Raw genomic sequence first — 25217 nt, 5'->3', positions numbered from 1 at the left:
CCTAGGTGCTTCACCTAGGTCGCAAATCTTATTCCAAGATTTTGTGGAAGAGTCTCCATGGTTGCCAAGACATGGACCTGTTTTTCAGAGTCATCAATCTCTAGGAGGGGTTTGTAGTCGTGGTTCTCATCTTGACTGAAAAGATGCAAGGGAGAAGGGAGCTTGAGCTCTTACAAGCACACACACACTCACCAAAACCCTAGAAGAGAACACACAAGATGAGAGGCTGAAAATTGTTCTTCTTCTTCAACAAAAGAGGTCTAAAAAGGAGATAAAGTGACTAAGAGACATACTAGAGTATATACTAGCGGTCCATAATGTGAACATGCTAAAGTGGAGTGGGTAGGTGTGGACTAGTCGATGTAGTCCAGTTGTAGAATCTCTGACGAAGATGTGTCGGTGCCAACTACCAAACCCGCCAGTGATGTAAATGTCGAACGTCATGTAGGCACCTCATGAGTGTTAGCTCATGTTGAGCTTCGCATCTCAACACTCCAGCTCGTGAACTCCAAGCATATCTCAAAATCTGTGGAGCTTCTCAACTCCCAAGGCCTTCGTGAAATTTGTTATCAACTTGATCCTGTGTGCTAACGTAGGCCAAGTCAATGTGTCGCCTCTGCCAAGAATCTCTCCTTGATGAAGTGGTAGTGTACCTCAATGTGTTTCGTCTCTGCGCATGGAAAACTGGGTTCTTGGCCAACTGTGTACTATTAAGATTATCACAATATATAATAACTTTTCTCTCTACATGCAACCCCAAATCAGCAAGTAGCTTGGGTAACCAAGCTACCTCACACGCTGCACTGCAACTCCTTTGTACTCTGCCTCTACTCGACAAGGCAACTATGGATTGATTCTTACTGCTCCATGTCACAGCAACACTCCCCAATGAAAACATAAATCCACTAGAAGATCTCTTGTCTGAGAGATGCTACCTGCCCAATCTATATCTATGTACCCTTATAGCTCCAATGGTACACCTGCTACATAAAACAATGCATAATCAACAGTGGCCCTCAAATACCAAAGTGTGCGTCGCACACTGTCAAGATGTGGTTTGCACGGAACCGATATAAACTGGCTCTCTAAGCCAACAGTGTAACTCAAATCTGGCCTGCTGATCGTGACATAGATCAAACTCCCCACAATCTTCTTGTAAATAGTGGGGTCCTCCAACACATAACCTGCATCGACACTGAGCTTGCCATTTACTAGCCATCCTATAATTGGACAACATATCCAATACATACTGTCTCTATGACAGCCAAATACCAATACGTGTGTGAATGACCTCAATGCCCAAAAAGTAGTGCAAATCTCCCAAATCCTTTCATGTCGAACTTGAGAAGACTTTTCACATGCGCAATCTCTTCCAAGTTATCACCCCCGGACAATAAGATATTCTACATAGATGGTGATGACACAATACCCTTATCACTCTTGTGCACATGCAAAGAGTGATCTGCATCTACCATATGAAAACTAATAGTGACAAGATACTCAGCAATCGTGTCATGCCATGCTCGTGGAGCTTGCTTCAGCCCATACAAGGCCTTACGAAGCTTACATACATACTATGGGTGACATGTATCCTCAAAACCAAGTGGATGATCCATATACACTTCTTCTTGCAAGTCACCATGCAAGAACACATTTTTTACATCCATCTGATGTGTAAAAACCAGCCTTTAACTACAGCCACCGTAATCATAGCTCTCACAGTTGCCATCTTTACAACGAGGGTAAACATCTACTCATAATCGATTAATCCCATGTGTCTGCGCATATCCTTTAGCTACCAATCTATCTTGTACACCTGCTTATGCCACCATCACTGTTATGATTCACCTTATACACCCACTTACATCCAATAGCTTTCTTGCCTTCAAGAAATGGCACTAAATCCCAAGTCTCATTTCCATACAATGCAGCCATTTCTTCATCCATGGCTTTCTCCCAATCTAAATTCCCATGTGTCTGCACCGCATATCCTTTGGCTACCAATCTAGCCTTGTACATGCTTATGCTACCATCACTGTTATGTTTCACCTTATATAGCCACGTAGATCCGATAGCTTTCTTGCCTTCAGGAAATGGCACTAAATCCCAAGTCTCATTTCTATACAATGCAGCCATTTCTTCATCCATGGGGCTCTCCCAATCTAAATTCCCAATAGCTTCTTCAAAACATGTGGGTTCTACAACCTACATAACTTTTGCCATGTAAGCATAGTGGTGTGCCACATAACCATCGTAAGTCAACCTCTGCACAGGGTTTTTGACTCTTCCATATCTTTGTAACTTTGCATTTATGGCTTCCAAAACCTTCTTTACACCAGGTGTCCTCATTGCTGGAATCCCAAGCTCCTCATCATCAAGGCTTATCTCCGAGCCACTAGACTCTCCATCAACAAAAGAATGCCCTCCTGCAGAAATATCAAGTATACCAAGGGACTCAACCACTTTCTATGTACCTTTATATGATGTACCAACTACATTTCTAGGACTGGTATTATGACGTAGCCTGCCATTCCATGGTCTATCAACATACCCAACACAAGAGGACTCTCCAGGTCCACTCAATTACTGTGATTGATGACTTGCATTTTGTGCAATCACATTTCCATTTACATCAACCCCAACATCATCTTTTTCAGTAGCATACTAGCTACTCATTTCATCGAACACATCTCTGCTTACCCTCGACTCACATGTAGTAGGGTTATAGCATCTATATTCCTTTTACTCAAGGTAATATCCAATATTCCACCCATTTGGGTTTAGTTGTGTGGGGCTCTTAAATTCCCATTCATCCAATGTGATTCATAGGGATCGTATTGTTCCTATTCACATGGGTCTTGTTGTTCATAAGACTCACAGCTCTCTTATTCTATTGGTTTTATGTCTCTATGGGCATGGTCACCAAGTATTGTTGTACCAATGTAGTTCTTGGAGGAGCTGGCTAGCGTGGTAGTACCGAAGGTGGATATGGCAACATGTGCTTGCCCATCATACAAGCTGCTTTACACATGCATCTAACATCTCTAAAAATGCCAGTATATGTAGCATAATTATATGTCTCTTTCAGGACCACATAGCTTAGGTGCTCGAATCTCTCATGTCATAGCCTACTAGTGCATCAACCACCCAAGCAAAAAAGCTAACAGGCTATTAGTGTTGTGCCCATATCATCCCAAGCAAAAAAGGCTGACAATTCATACACATTGAACACAAACTAAACATTGGGCCTTATACCATTGTTGTTTGGCAGTCCAAGTTGATTGTTGTTTGGCAGTCCAAGTTGACTCTACCATCCTGATCAAAGGGGAACCCTTAGGCCATGATCCATTATTATCATAAATCTATATGCTATTTCTCCAAATCTTCTACCAAATAGCCACTTGCCAAAACAAGCTATATCTAGAGCATGTGCTCTAATACATGTTACTTTGATACATGTTCTAATAACATGTAAGAAAATATAAGATACATGGTGGGAATGGTCATAAGACAAAGGCACTTGATGCAAAAAAGAGATGGAGAATACTATCAAGTCAATGTTATAAAAACCAAAGTTAGAAACTGATGGCGTTTGCCCACTCGTGTGCTTTGACAAGGAGCTTTGATGGCGCTTTAGGTTGAGTCTCAATGGAGGATGTCCTACACATACAAGGGTGCACAACTACAATAAAGATAAATCTAAGTTGTTGATCTCAATATGATTAAAGAGGTTGTTGAGCCCGTCTAAATGTTGACCACCCTATGGCGAGTCCATATGGACCAAACTAACCACCCAATTGGGACCATATTAGTCTAAAATAAGAAACCTATAGTAGAAGAAACCTGCTCTAGTCATGGCACAACTTCCAAACACATTTCAGCTCATCTGGCACCCATTTGGGCCCTACAACCCAAGGACTAGGTGTGCCCAAGAAGATCTCCTTCTATCCAAGAAGATCTCCTTCTATCCAAGAATGTGGCCAATGGGCCCACACTTATATGCCTCCTACTTGACATGGTGCCAAGTAGTCATTTCCTAACCATTTGGCCACATATGGCCAACATCTAATGTCTAAACTTGGAATTGTCAGGTGCTCCCCAAATGCTCACAACACAATGGCTCTACCCCAAATGTCTAAAGGTACTACCCACTCGGAAAGTCCAAAGGCACAGTCCAAATGCATCTAATCTTAAAGTCTAAAAACCCACACACGAAGCCTACATGCATCGTTGTAGATTCTAATCTACCTAACCCACACATCCTCTGGCATGCATAGTACACCAGCTCAACCCACATCAAAGAATACATGCATCGCAGGTAGATTTTCATCTACCTAACCCACACATTTTAATCTACCCATGCATAGTACACCAGCTCAACCCACACCAGAGAATACATGCATCGTAGGTAGATTTTCATCTACCTAACCCACACATTTTAATCTACCTAACCCATACATTCTACCTAATCCACACATTTTAATCTACCCAACCCATACATTTTACCCAACCCACACATTTCAATCTACCCAACCCACACATTTTAATCTACCCTATGCTTCTAATTTTTTAAAGGTAATTTTCTACTTTTCTTCCAATGTCTAAACTTGGAATTGTCAGGTGCTCCCCAAATGGTCACAAAAATCCAATTGTATCTACTCTACCCACTCAGCCGGAAGCCAAATAAGCAGTGAAAGAGGGTTGAGAGATTTACCACATAAACATGTTTGCTAAAATGGCTATTGAGGGTCAGTGTTTCTTTGTAGTGTGCTTGAGGGAAGTAGGAGGTAGGGTTTACGCTTGTCGGTTGTTGTCGGCATTATCTCTACTTTTGGGGCCGACCTTTTTGTCAACTTTTCATTGCTTTTTGTTGGCTTTCCACTTCTTTCTCTGGCATCCTTCTCTTCTGCCTGTCCATCTTTCTTTCTTACCACCTTCTCCCATCTCGATTGCACTTGGCTATGTCAATTTCTTGAGCGATGGCTTTTTCTTTGTCGGTTGATTTTGCTTTGTTGGTTTCCAACTTCACCTCTCTTTTTGGCCTTCTTTGCTTCTGGCCAGTATCACATGTTTATCGCGAGCACATTCCGCCAAGTGGGAGAGGGCCCATCCAAATATCTACACCTATGTTATGGTGGACTAGCCCCCACATGGCTAGCCCCCTTTGTTAGGGGGCGTGGCCTGCATGGCCATGTTTTTCCTCCTTTTGGGAAAAATGAAAGTTAGGGGAGTGGGGCTTTATAAAACAAGAGGGAGGGGGGAACTAGATTCTTGAATGGGGGGAAATTTTAACAAAGAAGGGAGGGTAGTGGGGGAATTTTTGAATGGGGGGAAATTTAACAAAGAAGGGAGAGATGTAAGATCCCTTTATTAATTAATATTATGTTAGGGGAAGTGTAGAAGCAAATAATTTAAATAAGAAAGCTTTTCAAATTGAATTGTCTTGTGACTTTAGGCTTAGGATAAGAAAAAAATAACTAAATAAAGAGTTATGCATGAAAAAGAAAAGTAAAAGGAGAGAAGCTAGTGTCATGTATGCTCATGCTTCATGTACTCCACTCCTTTTTGGACCACCTCTTTTTTGCATGGATGAGCCCTCTGACCCCCATATAAGTGAGGGAGGGGATTCTAATATTCATCCTCATCAAAGCTGAAGCTTTGCTTCTAATAAGAAGGGTGCCAATTTCAGAGAGAGGTTGTTTAATTGGGGATTAAAACACTACCAAATTAGCCTAAGATTTTATCAAGCAAGATGAATTAGGTAAATTAAGTGAAATTTACATAAAGTGCCATACAACCATGAGATCAAAGGTTAGGAGAACTTTGAAAATAAATCCTAAATCTAATATTAATTTTAAAATTTTTTGATTGAGTACATAGTTGCAAAGATTAGCTTGGATTAGTGATAATTGAGGGTTCTTAACCTTGTTTAAGTGTTTATTCACCTTTAGGAATTAGAAGAAAGTGATGATGAACCCCCCTTGCACCTCAAAAAGTTTAAAAAGCCTCAAAAAATAATAAATTATCACTATGAAAATATCAAACTAATGTTTTGACCTTAGGTTCGCTTTTAGTACATTGTTTTAGACATAGATTGGGTCCAAAGACTTAGAACATAAGCTTCAAAAGTTTAGGTCCAAAGACTTAGAATATAAGCTTCCAAAACAAGAGGATTATGAACATTACCTTCTTATGTTTAAAGTTAAATTAATTGCTTTCTTTTAAGAATTAAATTGAAGCTAAATGTGTGGGAAGAAAGATCTAAAGTCCTATGAGACTAAGGAGGGTAGAAATGCTAAGGTTCTTTTTAAGACCAAGATGGAAGGGCGTAAAATTGAAGTTGTGGAATTTATTTGAAATATAAATGGATGCAAGATGCTTGTGAGCATATGCACGTGGATTTAAAAGCTTTAAACTATATTGTGTACTTAGGGCAATTGTATATACTATGCATTGTTATGATGTCTTATAGTGTCACCCTTTTAGTATGCAACATTAATGGCCCTTCTCACTGGAGATGGCCAAGGGTTTGGCCCCCCTTGGTGATGAGTCACGAGTGTGCTCTCGAGTATGCCTAGGTGAGCCCATCGAAAACGACCTAAGAGTGTCAGGGTCGTTTTAGTAGGCCGATCATGTGAAGTAGTTTGGTGTTGTCGAGATCATTGGAGCAAGGATCCCAGACATGACCCAAAGAAGGGAGGAGTTTAGGTGTGCCCGCATGAGCACGAGCTTTCCTCGGTGGGACAAACTAGTATAGTAGGTGGGTTCAACAGCAAAGCTGAGTAGGTCATGGCATCTTACATTCTTGATGTAAATAAAAGTTTTATGTTCAAATGCATAGAAAATCATTTTATAAATCATGACTTTCATTGAAAATGGTGCTACTATGGGGGGGGGGGGGTGTGTGTTTGTGTGTGTGCATGAAAGGAAAAGAAGGCTGAAAATACGTTATGGATGAGTTGAAAAATACGTCATGGATGAGTTGAAAAAATGCGTTATGGATGAGTTTAAAAAATATTCTGTGGTGATGTTTCTTGATGTGCATTCTTCACTATGCTTTATGACCAACATGGTTCTTCATCACTCACACACTAAGGTCTATAGTCCATTTAATCCTTAGAAAACATAATAGAATAAATAAAGGTGAAGGAACCATGTGTTTACGTTAAAGAATTGTATCTTAAATTTTGATAAGAAGGGGAAACACAATTTGACCAACCACGCTTATCACACATAACCGGACTCATAGTTGAGGAAGATTTCATGGCCTTTACTTTTGACCATATCACCTCTAAGGACGAGTTGAAGGAGCGACTCAAGTGGGCAAAGTACTTTAAAGATCTTCTCTTTTTTACTTGGGGAGAGAAGACGCTTCGTTGGTGTGGGTAGCAAAGCACGTCCACATATGGACTAATAAGAACGATTATATTAAAGATAACGATTAGAAGCTCAAGCTGAACAAGAAGTTTATTATTCTTTAACTTGTTGGATATATCCCTTGTTAAAAGATAGTTATCGTGCTATGTAGCCTACCTTGGGTTACTGCCATCTTATGGATCTTAAGGACCTTTCCCTCTTGAAGGGTAGAATAATGGAATAAATGAGTATTAAGCTTGTCTTTAACTTAAATATTTGTTTTGTTTAGACGGCTAGCAATTCAAACTCTGCAAGCATCTTGTCTCATGAAGATGAGATACTTATAACTGTTTTTAACTATTTTGCAATCCATACTAGCAAAAGAGAAAAAGAAGTTAGCACTTCAATTTGAAGAAAGTCTTTTCCTTGATCAAAATAGCCAAGTCTATCGATGGAACACTTGGCGTAAGTCTATAACCCTTCTAACTAGAGATTAGCTTACTTGGATCGTATACCCTACTGCAAAGAAAACCTTGTGTTGGCCATGATTAAAGAAAATTTAGGTATTGTTGATAATTATGCACTTTGTTTGCAAAAATTCAAGATTCAATATAATGTACGAGTAGACTAAGGCTTGTATTTACCTTGAGAGAAGTTTATAAACCTTTCATAAACTCTTTAAAGTGAATAATGAAAGTTTATGGTTTATGATATTGTCTCTTCTATCCTGAGAGGAAGATCAAATTGCTTGAAGGTGTTCAAATTCATTTGATGTGTCTTAAGCAAGTATGAACCATGGTTTTACCATGTTGGTAAACCACGTTGAACCTAGTGTGCAAGCCCTTAATGAGGACCTTAAAGAGGCCCTCCACAATCCTTTTCTTGGAAGGAGCTAATTTGGGTAAGGTAGTCGAAGCATGGATTGAGTCCATGGACAATTACTTCAACATTGTTGGATCTAACGAGAGAAGTCAATCGGCCTTAGCACCCACATATAGAATTTAAGGACTCATGGCAAAGATCTTATGGACACCCACATATAGAATTTAAGGACTCATGGCAAAGATCTTATGGACGAACCTTTGTCACACTTAGTACCTAGTCAAAAGCCAACAATCATTGAATGATGTAAAGGGATACCTACATTATTACCCTCCAAACTATGCAACGTAGAAAACCAATGAGGGTTCTCGGAATTGTCCCAGGATGGAAAGATGATTGATGATAGTACCATTAAACCTACGCTAACCTCTTGAAGTATGCCCCACCAATGGATGAAAGTGCTCTTCTATTCGTCAATATAGGCTTACTAAACTGTTGGATAAGATATTAAAGAATGAAAAACCTACCATAGTATTTGAAGTCATGTCCATGGCCAAGGATTATGCGGTGACCTGGGACTCAAGCCTCCTACCGCTCTCAAGAAGATATCATTGCTCCTATAAGCTCCTTTCAAAGCCACAACTGTGTTTGTTAAAAAGTGACCTCACCCTTCGAACCCAAGCCTGCGGGGCATGTCGTTCGTCTACCTCTGAAGCTATAATAGTAATGAAAACTACTGCATGAAAAACTTGTACACCATTGTAAACTGGTGGTACCATGAAAAACTTTGGTGTGGAAACCTCTTTTTCACAGCATGAAAATCTCTCGTTTTTCACGACATTCTTACTTTTGGATAACCTTATTCAGTCAAATCCCTAATCTTAGCCATGTAATTTCTACAATCATGGTGTGATTTTGGGAACCTTCACGGCTATAAAATGTGTTGGCATGAAAAACTAGGCAATTTACATATTTGATCTTTTTGGGTGTTTTGATGGTTTCTAGAGTCCTAAGTATCCAATTTGGCTCTCCTAACCATGCAGATTATGATTTTAAACTCAATGAGACCCCAAGAAGATTGCAATTGGGCTCCTTACAGATGGAAAGAACAATTTTATATGTCACTATTATTGTAAGTTTATGTATTGCATGTCTATTCTTGTTTTCTTGTGTTCTATTGGATTCTTGGATGTGCTAGATGGTAAATTTGTTTTATTGCATGAGGCGGTTGTGCATGGCAGTTGAAGGTTCTACTGTGCATGGATTGGGTTGGTTCGTTTCTCTTGACAGCTGCGCATGGGTTGGTGTAGTGCTTCGTTTGTTTCTGTCATGCAATGAGCGAACGTCTTTTTTTCTATTTAATTCAACACTTGGAGGGCACCTTCTGTGTGCGCGCTATGCCTTGTTGTTTGGTAGTCGCCATGGCTCCGAAGAGGAGAATTGTCGTGGCAAAAGAAATGTCTTGGCCTGACATGTCAAATTCTCCTATTCAAGATAGGTCTTCAAGAGATGATGATGCTCCTGTGCCTTGCCAACAGGTACCACCTCCTATTATCGCACCTCCCAAAGGGTCTGTAGCAGCAATGCACAACCCGGCTGTGGTGAGGAAATCAGCTCAGTCATTTGGTATGACTTTTGCTTTTTGTAGGCTCGTCTAAAAAAAACGATGCTAGAGTTTCTGAGCCATCCATGCAAGATTATATTGTTTTTCGACCACTACTCGTCCAAAAGGTTTGCTATGACGCTGAGAAGAAGGCAAAGATGCTCGAAGTTTCCATCACTGTCGGAGTTGGTAGTGCCGAAGTTTCCATCACTGTCGGAGTTGGTAATGGCGATATAGACTTGTCTTTTTGGGAGCCACTCGAAGAATTTGTCCATATCGATTGCATGAAAGTTTGTCTTCTCTAGAAAAAGGTGGTACGTTGAATCACATGCATTTCCAAATGGCTGCCAGGCTTATGGCACCGTCTCTTGTATCAATTGGTGAAATGATCAAGAGATACATGGGTTGGTAGGTGGATAAACCACCAAGTAGTTTAGTTATGTGTCGTGGCTTAAAATAAATCCACATGCACACTTTCAAAGGTATGCTAGGATACTCCATGAAAGATTTACACAAACCACACTCACACTTCAGGTTCTTTGCACATAACACTACAGCTAAGGAGCTCATTGAGGATCATCAAGTTTACGCTATGTATGGCCAAGCAGATTTGAAAAACAAGGTGTGCTTGATAGCACTAAACCTTCTTGATAGATGCTACATGTATATGGACAACTACATTGTCAACAAATTGGGTGTGGATCTTGATTCAGCTTTGCTAAAGACGCTACAAATAGGAAAGTAATATCCATCAACTTCTTGAGTGATTCCCAACAGTGGGACATGGGATGGACAAAAAGCGTGCAAATGCAATTTGGAAAGTTATGAGAATGCCACACTTGGTGGAGGCTCATGATTTGGATATCTTCTTCTCCGATGTTCCAGCATTTAGGTATTATCCTCAATTTGGTGAAGAAATAGCAAGGTCTTATGGAGCAATCGTGCACCATCGACATGAGCCTACTTGTACTCTCAATGATGGAAACCCTGGCCACTCGACAAATGTAACTATTTGGCCCTCCTAGGTCTATTTCACATGATGGAACACATGCCTCGACACATGGATAGGTTAATGAAAGCATGGGAACATGTGTTATGAAGTTGGCTCAGGAAAAAGCACCAATTTTGATCAAAAAGCAAGGAAAAGCAAAAAAGTCAAACTTAGTTGACCACAAGACGAGGGCACCATTGGAAAGAGGAGACTGAGCTAGATCAAAAAGCTAAAAGCCACTTTTTCAAAAAGCAACTCCAGGGCCAAAAAGCAAGGCCCTGAAGCTAGAAAGGTAATAAATCAAGGACTTTGGCAAAAGATGAGCAATATTTTATTATCATTAAAATATTTAAGCAAAAAGAGGAAAGCAAAGCATGAAGATTGCTTTTGGCAAAAAGCAAGGCCCTCCCCAAGTATAAAAGAAGCTAGAGCCCTCTTGTTTGGGTATTAAGTGCATCAAGTGAGTGAAGCGTGTGGATATCATCATCATCACCATATTTAGCCTCACCACCCTCTCCATTCGTGTGGCTAGGAACATCTGTGCCACCTTGTTGCACCGCCCTGGTCAACTGTTTCCACTGGCCCCACTGCTCAGCTCCATCGGCCGCTTGGTTTTGCCACCACCACTTCCATCGTCATCAATGTGCAACTTTGCTTGCCGCCCATAGCCACCAGTGCTTCGAACCTTTTCCTCTCGATCCATAGTATGGGGATTGGTAGTCAGGCACTCATATCCACCATTTTGGGTGTTTGCTTTTTCGAGAAGCTTCTTGAGGATTCTCTTGAAGATTGGGTATTGAGTTCATTTGGATTTGGATTTGGAACTTGGACTTAGATTTGACATTTGGATTTGGACTTGGATTTGGATTTGGACTTGGACTTGTAGAGCAAGTCGTCTTGCGAGCATCAATGTTGTAGGCAGAGGGTAGCCAATTGGTTATGGCCAGCCTTGTTATTGGTGGTGCTAAAGCTTCCCAAATGGGAGACCATCTCATGGTTCACAAGGCATGGTACGTATAGAAGCTCATTAGGCCTTGTTCTACACAGCATACCAACAAATTAAGGTCAATTTCATCAAAATTATTTTTCTTGTAATCGTCGCTTCGAGGCATCATGAGTTCATTGAGGCAAGCTGAAAAGAAATTTGAAATGCACATTTTAAAGTATAAATTATGGGAAATTTTTTTCTCTCTATTGCCTCTTTCTCCTTCCGTTTGAAAGAAGCACATTAAGCCCTCTTCTACACAAGCACATCGGCATACAAACAAATTAAGGTTGATTTCATCAAAACTTTTTTTCTTGCAATCATCGCTTTGAGGCATCATGAGTTCAAAGAAATTTGAAATGCACATTTTAAAGTGTAAATTGCAAAAACAAATTATTCTCTCTATTGCCTCTTTCTCCCTTCGTTTGAAAGAAGCCAATGTTATATAAGGCACTTCGGTGAGGCATGCCGAACCAAAAATATATAATCCATAGTTTTTTATATATATGTGCTCTAATCATTGATTTGAGCATTTTGTAGAATCATAAGCATAAAAAGTAGAGCCATTAGAATGTTGAGTAAATTAATTTTTTCCTAGTTTACTACCTCTCTATCTCTTTTGCGCATTTAAATAGTGTTTGGCATTATACATGATTATTCTTAAGTTTTTTTCCCAAGATAATTAAGCTATTTAAAGTTTTTAAACATTGATTTTACGTATTCATTATGCCACAAGACAATGTAAAAAATGAAGAAGAGAGCAAGAGAAATGGAGACACGAAGATTTTTCGATTCCAAAGAGCATCCAAAGTAATGAACCAAATCAGAGTCAGGGTAGTCTTAAGAAGTTGTCAAATGTAGACAATATTTATGGAATTAAATCATAAGTTTACCATAATTTTATTAGCATAAAAGCATAAAAAAGCCATTTTCTTAACCTCTAGCTTAACTAGCATAGAGATTGATTTTTGAATTGAGAATTTATCAATGAGAAGCATCCATTTGAATGAAGAATTAGTCATAGGAACGACTATTCTTTTGGGAGAGAGAGATATACATAAAAAGCATCCTAATTAAGCATAAAGATTAACTTTTTTTTGTGATTAATCATTACAATTCTTATAGAAAGCTTGATTTGCATTGAAAGCAATTAATTTGAAACTTCTCAAGCTTGAGAGGGGTTGAGAAGTGAAATCTTTTGAGAATATTAATGAAAACCATGAAATTACTTCTTACCTCTAGATTTGGCTTGCTTCTTTATCTTAGAATGCAACTTCAAAGTTCTTAATTTGAGTGGTACAATATCGTTAGGTGGGAGTGATTTTAATGAAGGATTAATAATTAACTTTAATGAATTTCTCACAAAAGAATGCCTTGTTGGCTGTTGCTCAGTGGAAAGAGAAGGTATAGTTTTCCATCTACACTATCAAACCATACAAAGTTAATCATTACAGTTAATAAATTGATCAAAAGTATCTTGGATGGGATAAGAAGGATCCTTGGTAGAATCAAATGTGTAGAGCTTTAAAGCAAAAGAACATGCATACATTTCATGGGATGATTGGTTATTGCATGAAAGATCTGGATAAGCCCCATTTCAAAAATGTTTCACATAATATTAGTATAGAAGATATTTCTTTATGAATATAAATTTACATGTAGTATGGTGCAAATGAGTTAAAGAACAAAGTATGCCTAACTCCTGCAAATATTTTTGATAGGGCATTGATGTTATGGAAGTTCAACTTAACGCATCCTTTAGGCAATAATTTTTGTACTACAATTCATAAAATGATCAAGACAAGAAAATATTACACATCTTCTAATTGGATTGGCTATAACACTATATCAAGTTAGAGGAACATAGCTTAAAAAAATTTATGCTTTATGGAGGGCAATGGTATATCCATCCATAACAACAATGGAAGATATTTATGATATTTTATTAATAATCAAAATTTTAATGCTTCACATCCAAGATCAGATTGGTTTATAAATAGGTGGAAAAGAAATGAGAGCAAAGTTGATGATCCAAGGTATGAATATGAATTTGATGAATGCAAACAAAACTACAAAAGAAACAATTGAAATAATAGAGCAAGAGCAAACACATACACTAGGAAAAGAGAAAGAAATCATCAATATGGAAAGTGGAGATAACGAGATTGACAAAATGAAGATAACATACACAAGCTTTCTTTGTACAAGAAGAGCAATAGTGCTTGAATCTATGGGAATTTCTATCAACACATGTAAAAAATATATATGGTTTTATTATTGTCTTCCTCTTTCTAAATTGAGAGATATGCATTCTTCCAAAGAGTAGAGGTATTAGTATGTTCTTTTAAATGGGGGTTAAAAGTTCAAAAATTAATTAGTTAATTGAGATAAGACCTTAGTAGAAAGGTGAGACAATCTTATAAGTTAAGGTATTTTGAATCGTAAAAAAAAACAACGTTCAAACTTTGAAGGTTCTCAATCATTTCTCATTTTTTGATAATGTTGCTCAATAAGGGGAAGAGGTGGATTTTCATTTTGTGTGCTGAATGAGAAAGATTGATATGGGACTCTCATCAGGTCTCTCTCAGATGTGGAAGCAGCTACACATTAAACATGGGCTAAAAAAATAAATTAATTAATTGAGGTAAGACCTTAGTAGAGGTCAGATAATCATATAAATTTAGGTATTTTGAATCTAAAAAAAAACCCAACATTCAATCTTCGAAGGTTTTGGATCATTTTCATTTTTAGAAAACATCACCTAATAAGGAGAAGAGTTGGCTTTGCTTTTTTTTTTGGGGCTTTTTTTTTTTGCGTTGAATGGGAAAAATTGATATGGGGCTCTCATCAGGCTTCTCTCTCTTATGCGGGCATATGTGGAAGCAGTTACACATTTTCTTTCATACATCTAATCCATTTGACAATGATATCGTTATTGAAGGCCGATTTTCAATTAATTGATTTTAATTTTGTATTCATTTTAGGCCTCCATTCACAACAATGATTCTCTCTCTCAATTTGGGAATGGTAGCGTGCACACGCACGTGCGCGCGTACACACCATTGCAATCGTTTTCGAATTGAGGAGAGATTAGTTGAAGTAGGTAGAGTTGGAGGAAGTTTTCATTTCCACATGAATTTTCCTCATGGAGGCAGATTTTGCAGAGTTGGAGTCATTAAAGAGGTGAACCATTAGTGAATAAGTAACACAAATATAAAAATATATTGCGCCTCGTGCATGCCTAGATTCTACTAATTTTATCTCCTTATAAATTGGAGGTCTTTTTATCGTTCTTGCATTTCCTAAGGTTCTGAAAATTTTGACAAACTCAGGAAATTAATTATACTCGGTGAAGAAACTTAGACCCTGCCTTATGTATTATACAAATTCTAAGGTTAAGCCTTAACTCGAGGTGAAGAATCAACCCTAACGCTTTCTTTGTAAAGAAAGCTCCGATCTTCTGTTGAAGTTCTTTTCCAGTTCTCGCAGGGCCGCAGATTGTCGCCGTAACTATGGTATGTTCATCTCTCTCTCTCTCTCTCTCTCTTTCTCTCTCTCTCTCTGCCCGCGCTTGCGCGTGCGTGTGCGTGTGATGTTTGTCGGACAACAGATTCGTTAGGGTTTGCATCTGTGACGTTTTAGTCGATGGAATCGATCCCAAAGATTTACCTCTGTGATGCTGCCTGCCTATCGTTCGATGATGCAAAATAGGGTTTCCGTACTCTTTTAGTGGCTAGGGCTCTTTAGACCCCCAGGGGTTTTGTTGCGAGTCTAGGGTTCGCATTTTAGGAAGGTTTGATCCGACGTTAGTCTCTATGACTGATGTTCGATCTACATCGGTAGGGTTTCTTTCTCTAAGGCTTTTAAGCTACCTTGTCTTCTGCAGGCTGTTTCCGAGAAGAAGGCTGCGAACCCTATGCGCGAGATCAAGGTGCAGAAGCTCGTGCTGAACATTTCGGTGGGTGAGAGTGGAGATCGACTTACGAGAGCTGCCAAGGTATGTTTTGTGGTCAGATCATGGTCGCCTATGATTGTTCTCTCTTAAAAACTTTGGGCACAGTGAGTCAGGTAAATACTTAAATGAGCATGGTTGCTGTCTCTTTTGCGAGTCATGGTTTGAGGATAGAGGACTTTGACAGTGGCTTAGTTTTAGAACCCACTATTAACTTTCTGCATGTAGTGAAGTCAGGAACTTCTACGCACCTAAGAAGGAAGATTGTCGAATTTCATTATGGGCAGGCACCATTGTTCGACCCCACCACCCTGCCCAGCTCGAGTCTTGATTAAAAGCATGGGCATGTATTTGTCTGAAATCCTTAGGTTGTGTTCCTTACCAGTCGATTTCTGCAGGGTAGTTGGTTCATGACCTATACTACATTTTTTTTTGGCTGTGCACGTGTGATGGGTCCTCTCTATCACTTGCTTTTACTTGTGGGTATGGACCGATTGATGAATATGTTAACCCTTGTATTTTTACCAGAGATGATGTCGTTGAGTTGAAGTTTGATGTCTGCTCTGAGAACAAGTTCGTTCCTGTGTTTGCTCCTGGTAGGATATCCAGGAAAGGTCTCCTGTTATCAGCACTTACGTTGCTGATGTAGGCTTTGAAACTCTTTGCAGGTTCTTGAACAGCTGAGTGGACAGTCCCCAGTTTTCTCCAAAGGTATCGCGTTTTCAAGCCCATGTGACATCTACGCGTTAGCATCGGTGCCCTTTTTTTAAAAACCCTTTTGCATCGTTTTGCAGCTAGATACACTGTTCGGTCTTTTGGAATTAGACGAAATGAAAAAATTGCCTGCTATGTTACTGTACGTGGAAGCAAGGCCATGCAACTACTTGAGAGTGGCTTGAAGGTTAAGGAGTATGAACTACTGAGGAGGAATTTCAGTGACACGGGCTGCTTCGGGTTTGGCATCCAGGAGCACATTGATCTGGGTATCAAGTGAGCGATTTGCAGTCCAGTTGCCCAACAATAATGTTGCTTTTTCTGTTATTTGTTTAATCAACTGATTGGAATTCATGTGGCTTGCTGCAGGTATGATCCTTCTACTGGTATTTATGGTATGGATTTTTATGTTGTGCTTGAGCGTGCTGGCTACAGAGTTGGTAGGAGAAAGAGGGCCAAGTCGCGCGTGGGCATCCAACACAGAGTGACCAAGGAGGATGCCATGAAGTGGTTTCAAGTTAAGTACGAAGGAGTTATCTTAAACAAGTCTCAAAACATCAACTAGAAGGCTGCCAGTGGTGGCATCAAGAATTTTGCTTCTAGATTATTGGCTATTTTGTAGTACTGTCAAGGATACTGCCAGGCAAGTACTAGTTCCTGCTCCCATGTGCGTATGCATTGGGCTGAAGCTGTATTCAAGTTAAAGCCACTGTCTGCTCTTGAGGGTTTAATTGTGCTTTCTTTTTATAAGAGTGTTCTGCTCTTTGTAGTGAGGATCTTTCTTGCTGTAGAAACCTTAAGCTAAACTTCATATAGTATTTGGCACAGTTCTGTGCTGTTTGTGACTTTCTTATGTCTTCTCAGTTTTGATAAGTTCTCTGAGGTTGTTTCCCATGATGGGTTGTTGATCTCCTATGTGGCACAGTTCTGTGCTGTTTGCGACTTTCTTATGTCTTCTCAGTTTTGATAAGTTCTGTGAGGTTGTTTCCCATGATGGGTTGTGGATCTCTTATGTTTGCAGTATTGAGTCTGAATGTAAAGATTGTCTTAAACAAGTGGGGTTCTTGTACTCTTTTAATTTTTTGAAGGTTTCTAGCATTTACTCTTGTAAGTCTACTGTGGCATGCAACAGGGCTGACCATTCCAATATTTTTAGCACTGAAAACTTGTATGAAAACTCTTTAAAGGTTATTTATCTCGCATGACAGATGTCTTCTGCCCAGTTCCCGAGACAATCTTATGATCCTGGTATTCCATGAGGGATCTTTTAGCTTGATAGTCTCAAGTCTGGTTGATTTAGTGATTGCAAAATCATGTCTGTTGTGACCAATGATGTTTCAGTCAGCATGCAGGAAGCAATGGTCACACTGTGAGGTAGTTCAGATTCAAGGTCAGTAGCTGGGTAAAATTATGCAGAAACAAAAAATACCTGTTTCAATGATTTTTGTGTTTATTGCAAAATTTCGATCACATGTCACTTTTATGCTGCAATGTGTTGGTATATAGAAGATTGAAGGTAATTGCCTCAGTTTGATGCATATACTGGTGGGCAAGGGATGAGGGGCTTCACGTTGAATCTATTTAGTTCCATGTATTGTTGGCTTTTGTCACACTTGGCTTGATGGTAGCTGGGTAGAACTCTGCAGTAACTGGGCAGAAGAACTATGCAAGAACTGGAAAAGTGTCTTGTACGACTGATTGTGCACTAACACAAAATTGATTGTCCTTTTTATGTTGAAATTTGTGATGGTAAAATTGGTGGAATTGATGCTTGCAACATGTTGATATATTCAAGGTATTTGCTTCCTGCATCCAACTTTCAAGAAGCTGGACCCTGATGCAACAATTCTGAAGCATATAGTTGTGCTGATACTGATATTCACACTTCCTTTTAAGTAGATCCATGAATTGTGGCCTTTTGTCACATTTAGCTTGATGTTTAGTTTTCACGCCAGAGATTGGAAATGGGTAAATATTCTTTGGGCTTTTGTCTCACAGTTTTATGTTGAGCATTGAACCTATTCACCCAGCTTCCTGAACTTTAGTGTCGGGCTACTCCCCTGTTGGGAACTATGCTCAGGTTTTAGCCAGAAGCGTGGTAATGAATACCAACTATGATACCTGCTTGACTTGTGATTACTACAGGCAGACTCTCATAAGCCACTTGCATTGAGCTCACTATAGAGTTTTCTATGTTAATGGATGAAGCCAAGTAAAAAGGTTGCGTTGATTGCATGCAAAAGAGAATTTCTCAGAGGTAGGCAAAACATGGGTGTTCCTAATGAACTAGTGAGGGGCGTACAACTCCAAGATTGTCAAGTACATAGTCCAAAGATCATTTTCAACTGCTCTTGTCTTATCATTCATAGTCCCTTTGTACGATCCACACATTTGGGGACGGATTTGATATTTGAAAGTCAAATGCTCAAAGTTTCTGGAGCTGACCACTGAGTCACTTTGCATTAAGAATCAAACCTTAAATTTGGTATTGACGTGTTGATTTACGACATTCAAACGCTGCCCTTCATGAACTCAAGCAAAATATCAAAGGGCTTTGGAGATGGAGATGGAGCTAGCTCCAAGTGCCATTGGTGATGTGATTACTTGGGTAGTCCTCTGCCCTTGCACCTTGTAGTTCCTCTTGAAAGACTAAATCTCTGCTTATGATGATCTTCACCAGAGGATTGTGGATCAAGTGACTCTTGAACTTGGTCTCTAAGCTCATACTGACCACTTGAGGGTTATAGGTCCAACAATTGTTGACCCCATGTTATATTTAAGAAGATGCATTTTTTTAAGTTTTTTGGACTACTTTCATACATATTATAGATGCACAAAGTAGTCATGATTAAAACTGTCAAATGTTTAATGTATGGAATAGTATGCATGATGTGTAGTCATGGTGTTGCTTTGGTCACAATCGTGATGATAATGTAGATTGCAATGTTTTTATTCTCGAGCCATAAGGATTACGAAAGACCCTTTGTAACAATATCTACTTGTGGGGTTCGTCCCATGGGTTGTCTATTGCCTATGAAGTGGCCAATATTTGGAAAGGTGGTACTCCCTTGTGGTACTCGGGTGAGTGTGGGGGTTAGTATGGTGGGTGTGTAGCCGGATGAAAATCCTGTGTGCGATTAGGAATGGAATAACCTCATAAAAAAAGGATACTTGGTGTAATAATACTCTTCTTGTCTGAGGTTATAGTTTGCAATGTTTTGTCTCAAGGCATGAAGGATTGTGAAAGGCCCTATAGTATCTAAGATGAAGATACTTGGTCCTTGCAATATAATAACACTCTTCTTGCTTGAGGTTATAGGTTTGAGCAATGAGACTCCATCTTGCTTCGTTTGGGGTCAAATACCACGGATAAAAACATACGATAAAGTAAAAAAAATATTTTTTTCTATCAAGTTGACTAACTGAAACCATTGCTTTGCTTTACCTTCAAGGCATAAGCCAAAGACTCTAAACTTTGTTTGATCATTGCCGTGTCCAAATGCTACACAAACTTGATTGAAGAATTTCAAATTTTGCATTGTAACTACAACGTGGTAGATTTTGGTCATGAGTTTTCATATATGAACGAGTTTTTCTTGTTGAGGTTCAGGGGCTCTTGTAGCTAGTGCTGAATGCTTAGCCACACCCCTTATCCTGTCATCTTAAGCATATCTTTTGCATGTTCACGAGGTGGTGGCACAATGGTCCCTTGGGTTTGGATGCACGAGTCCACAGTCCTTGGAAACTTAGGTCTAACACTGCATTTGATGCATTGCTTATAAGGTGGTGCTCCAATAGGTCATCAAGGACCTACGTTTGGTGGCACAATGGCCCCTTGGGTTTGGATGCACGAGTCCACAGTCCTTGGAAACTTAGGTCTAACACTGCATTTGATGCATTGCTTATAAGGTGGTGCTCCAATAGGTCATCAAGGACCTACGTTTGGTGGCACAATGGCCCCTTGGGTTTGGATGCACGAGTCCACAGTCCTTGGAAACTTAGGTCTAACACTGCATTTGATGCATTGCTTATAAGGTGGTGCTCCAATAGGTCATCAAGGACCTACGTTTGATGTGTTTTTTGTAGGGTTAAGTGTTTGCTCAACCAAGGTCTCAAGTTGGGTACGTGGTTACACCAAAATGTAGATTGATTGCTGGAATTGTCCAACTCCTCCTCCTCCCAACTAGGATTATCAGGATCATATGAAGTTGAGGGTTTCTATTGTTTTGTATCAGAGAGTCTTCAGGATCATATGAAGTTGAGGGTTTCTATTGTTTTGTATCAGAGAGTCTTTAGGATTTGGGACATAAGATATATAACTATCACAGATAGTGGGATTTGTTTATGTTATTGAATTTCAAAAAAGAGGCTTGCCACATGCACATCAATTTGCCAAATCATGTTTCAAGCTGATGAGAGTCCCCATGGTGGCCAAAATCATAGAGAGTCTCCATGGTGGCCAAAAGCAATTTTGCGAGTCATCCAACTTAGGAAGAGGGGCACACTCCAACTCCTTATTTTCATTATACATGAGCCTATCACACACATGCTATTTAAAGTGGTTTGAGTAGTTATTTCATATTCTGCCACTAGAATAGGTCTTCTCATAGGGTGAGTTTCCCAAGTTTTGAGATTCACTTTCAAGGTAGGTCTAGTCTTGCTTTATGGTTTGTATCGTGATCATGTACTAGCCTTACATAAGGATGCCCAAGGATCATGTCATATGATCATTGTGGACATGTGAGGATGTCCAAGGATCATGTCATATGATCAATTTGGACATGCAAGGATGTCCAAGGATCATCATGTCATATGATCATTGTCATTAAATGCCCAACACCATAAATGAGTGGTGAAAACTCTTCCCAAAACTATTGATCTTGATGTCTCTCAAAACTCCCTAAGGTTTAGCTGATCTTGATTATGTCATATGATCATTTTCTTTCAATGCCCATCACCACAAATGAATGGTGAAAACTCTTTCCAAAACTCTTAATCTTGATGTCTCTCAAAACTCCCCATTGTTTAGTTGCATTTCCATCAACAAGTTTCGCCATTCTTCAAGAGAGGGCTTCCCTAGGTCTCCCAACAATGTTTGGTGATTATTACGTTTACCCTTGCATATGACATGTAAAGCTTTGTTTACTCATACTTAAAGTAGTGCTGCGATTTGTTCATGGGCACCTTGGGTAGTCGAATTTCCTTTCATCCAATCTTTTGAGTGTCTCCATAGATGTGAATTGCCTTGTAATAGAAAACTTAGGCTTGGAGCTTGTGTTTGATTCAATTTTTGCAAGCACCTTGGCTCTCGAATTTCCTTTCATCCAATCTTTTAAGTCTCTCCATAGACGTGAGTTTCCTTGTAATAGAAAACTTTTTAGAACTTGCACTTCTATGATAAGGAGGTTTTCAAACCAAGAATGTCTTGGGGATGGTACTCATATTCACTAGGTGTGGTGTAAGAAATCATTATATTGGTGGTTCCTTAGTCACATGAGATAATAGAGTATCCTATCCCATAAGCATTTTATGATAAGAAATTTATCAGAGCCTTCTTTAGAGTCTTCAATAGTAACATTTTATTAGGGGCTTCTTTGGAGTCTTCAACAACAGCATCAAGGAATGTTTTGTTGGGAGATTTGCTATTGCCTCGGGTTCTTCATCATGTATTAATATTGTGCTAAGTTAGATTGAAATTCAAGTAATGATTTATTGGGAAGATTGCTTGGGGTTCTTCATCATGTACTCCATCTTTTGATTTACCTTGCATTAGCACTTGTTCTAATTTAGATTGAAATTCAAGAGAAGTGTTTAGTGTTGGGTCAAATGTGGGTAGTAGTTGTACTCAACCAAATTGTTCAAGTGCATTAACATGTGCCAATTTAGATTGAAATTCAAGAGGAGTAATTGATGTTGGGAAAATGTGGGTAGTAGGTGTACTCAACCAATTTGTTCATGCGCGACCCCTTGAACAACCAACTCTTGTGCCTTTTTCACTTGTAACATAGGGTGAAGATATTCATGTGAATCCTAAAGTAGTGAAGTTTGACACTTAACAAGTTCAAACTTGTCATTGGAGTTAATTTATCCACTAGAACAATTACTGTTAGTTAAGGACAATCCTTGTAAAGGTGGTCAACTCCGCATACCACACACAAAGGTGTTAAGGGGGTTTAGGTTGGTTTGGGATCTTGTTTAGGTACATTTTGGGCAAGTAGCTTCTTCAAACACTCAAAAACTCTATGCAAGCCATTGCAATAAATGCATATTGTGAGGGTCTTCCACACATTGTAAGGGCCTTCCATGCATGGGATTGTTAATGTCTCTTACTTTTGATTGTGCCACATCAGTTTGGCTATACACAAGAAATGTCTATAGATTGTTGTTAATGTCTATAGAGATTGAGCAGCCAAGAATGTATGATACCACATATGTGTATAGGAGTACATAATTAAAGAAGGCCCATTTATAATTTTTACATTTACAGAAGGTTTCCTATTTATTAGCTACTACTAGTGTTTGAAAAAAATGTATACATAGAGGAAATGATATGTATATTCCGAAAAACCATGTATATAGACCTTAGCTATTTCCAAGCTCTTGTTCTTGTGTGAGAGTTCTTGCCAATGTGTGGTAAGTAAGCTACCACATTGTGAAGCTCCTTAATAAGAAAAGTATTAGAGGCACCTCTTACTTTCATCACCATTACTTTGATTCACCATAGATTCAAACTTCTTTCTTGGTATTAGAGCCTAGGTTAAAAATAGTTAGGACATGATCATTTTTTAAGAATAGATATTGGTGAAAAGTACATTAAGGTACATCTTCTATAGAGTCATCATCTTAAGCATTAATTAATATTAATTAAAGAGTTTAAAAGAGGTGTATCCTTCTATCTCTCTTAGTGTGAGTAAATAATGTTTATCTATAGTAGCTCTACTTAGTGAAGTAATCCAATCAATGGCTCCATTACTTCTATGAGAGGGCGCTTTTTGAGTTGGGAAGCTAACAAACTAGATAACCTTGCCTCCGGCCCTATGATATTGTTTTTTGTGCAACATTTAATGGTAATAAGCAGCTATTAATAAATGATAGGAGTAGTCATTAAATGAAAATGTTGTAGATGAATCCACCAATCTCGGCTCATTCACATAGCTACCAAAAGGATGAAGAGAGGAAGATGATGAGGGAAAGGAAGAGGGTTGGGGTTCTCTCTGAGAATTATACCTGCTAAGGACTAGTCTCACTCACTACTTAGACTTGTAAGCCTTTTTCTTTACACCATCTCCTGTGCTAGACTACCTTGTGCTGCATATCCCTTCAAGAAGGTGGCCACATTGTCTTGCTTCACCACTTTAACAATGCATAGTAAAATAGAAAAGGTAAGAGCCAATAACGCATTTATTCTTTGTAAGATTTTCCAATAAAAACTCATAGTAAAACAAACATGATAAAAGCCAATGACACATTCATTCTTCATAAGCTTATCCAGACTATCTACTACACAATATGCTACTCTTGTAACTAGGGGTGGATTCTTGCTTCTTAATAATACTTGTGTTAACATAATCACCAAGAATTTCTAGGAAGCCACCACTCATAGGCATGAGCCTCATGGTCAAACTTACAGATGGGAACATTCTTTAGGATGCAATGATTAAGACCTTTGGGCTAAGCTTTCACCACACATTCATGGTGATATATTTTCAGAGAAAGAGAGTCATACACCATGATCCTCAGAAGGCCTTATATGAGAGACACAAGGCTAGTTCTTCACGAGACGATTAGGAAACCAATCATATTTACATATGCAAGGGTAACCAGTCCTTGAAAATTAACTTGAAAACAAGGAAGACTCATTCTATGGGTTGAGGCATTCTCACCAATGAGTATGACATAACCTCTTGGACCGCTTTAGTCATGTAACGCAAAAGCTCACACCATGTCGATTGTTGGAGACAACATATGTTCTCCTACCATTTATCATTATACGGGTTCCAAAGTCAAAGGGCAAACATGTAGCATCAACACTCTTCTGATTGAGGGGGGATCTCTCTTACATCTCAAAGATGTCCATGGCTAAGAGATGGAGAAAGAGAGAGAGAGGAAGATGTGATAATGCTCAAGATTGCATGAACAAGGATATTGAATTGATTAATGTGAAAATGAAGTACAATAAGTACATGCTTTTATAGATTACAAACCTTATCTGTTGGTTCAATCAGATATACTAGGTGAGTGACACATGGCATGGCCGTTGACATCACTTCACACACACATAATATCTTATCCACCTAAGGGTGGGTTCACACACATAAGCACACTCACACATAAGTGAGCATTCACCTCTAGTTACACACTTCAGCTACATGTTTGCCCTTTGACTTTGGAACACTTGTATAATGCTAAATGGTGAGAGAACATATGTTGTCTCCAACAAAACCCCCTACAATATGATGTTCGAATTCCTAGAGATTGATATAAAGCTGGATACATAGATGTTCTAACTAGTGATACATATCTGGATACATCAGAGATCCAATACCCATATGATTGATACAAATCCCTGGTTGGAGGTTGCCTTTCAAATATTAGGCCAAGAGGTCCTTGGTAACAAGAGTAGCCTAAAAACTGTGATGGTTTCTCAACACAAGAACCCCCCTATGCTTGGATGAAGGGATTCAAAGCACACACAAAGGGTGGATGCATGGTAAGGTGGTACACTTTGGACCAGTAGAAATAGAAATTTTTGGGTTTTGGTTTGCAACTTAGAAATGAACTTTGAATTAGGAAA

At 39.0% G+C, this 25217-nt stretch overlaps 1 protein-coding gene across 2 annotated transcripts; it reads left to right on the top strand.

Moving 5' to 3' along the window:
- Positions 1-15054: 15054 nt before the first annotated feature.
- LOC147608632 (large ribosomal subunit protein uL5) lies at positions 15055-17268 on the top strand. Of its 2 annotated transcripts, none has more exons than XM_086788925.1 (5): positions 15055-15272; positions 15644-15754; positions 16378-16420; positions 16504-16699; positions 16793-17268. In XM_086788925.1, the coding sequence occupies exons 1-5, from the start codon at positions 15270-15272 to the stop codon at positions 16986-16988; spliced, it is 549 nt and encodes a 182-aa protein (XP_086645051.1). In that variant the 5' UTR covers positions 15055-15269; the 3' UTR covers positions 16989-17268. The 2 variants fall into 2 exon arrangements, with proteins under 2 accessions (XP_086645051.1, XP_086645052.1); XM_086788926.1 differs by lacking the exon at positions 15055-15272 and adding an exon at positions 15528-15550.
- The last annotated feature ends 7949 nt before the right edge of the window (positions 17269-25217 follow it).

The sequence above is a fragment of the Cibotium barometz genome, chromosome 53 (assembly GCF_041138505.1).
Source record: "Cibotium barometz isolate CiBa-2024 chromosome 53, ASM4113850v1, whole genome shotgun sequence".
Classification (NCBI taxonomy): domain Eukaryota; kingdom Viridiplantae; phylum Streptophyta; class Polypodiopsida; order Cyatheales; family Cibotiaceae; genus Cibotium; species Cibotium barometz.
Note: the sequence above shows the minus strand (reverse complement) of the source record. Positions and strands in the feature narration are given on the sequence as shown.

Coding starts and splice junctions, on each gene's coding strand:
- LOC147608632 (XM_086788925.1), top strand. Junction 15,755..16,377: donor GACTTACGAGAGCTGCCAAG/GTATGTTTTGTG, acceptor AACTCTTTGCAG/GTTCTTGAACAGCTGAGTGG. Junction 16,700..16,792: donor CACATTGATCTGGGTATCAA/GTGAGCGATTTG, acceptor GGCTTGCTGCAG/GTATGATCCTTCTACTGGTA.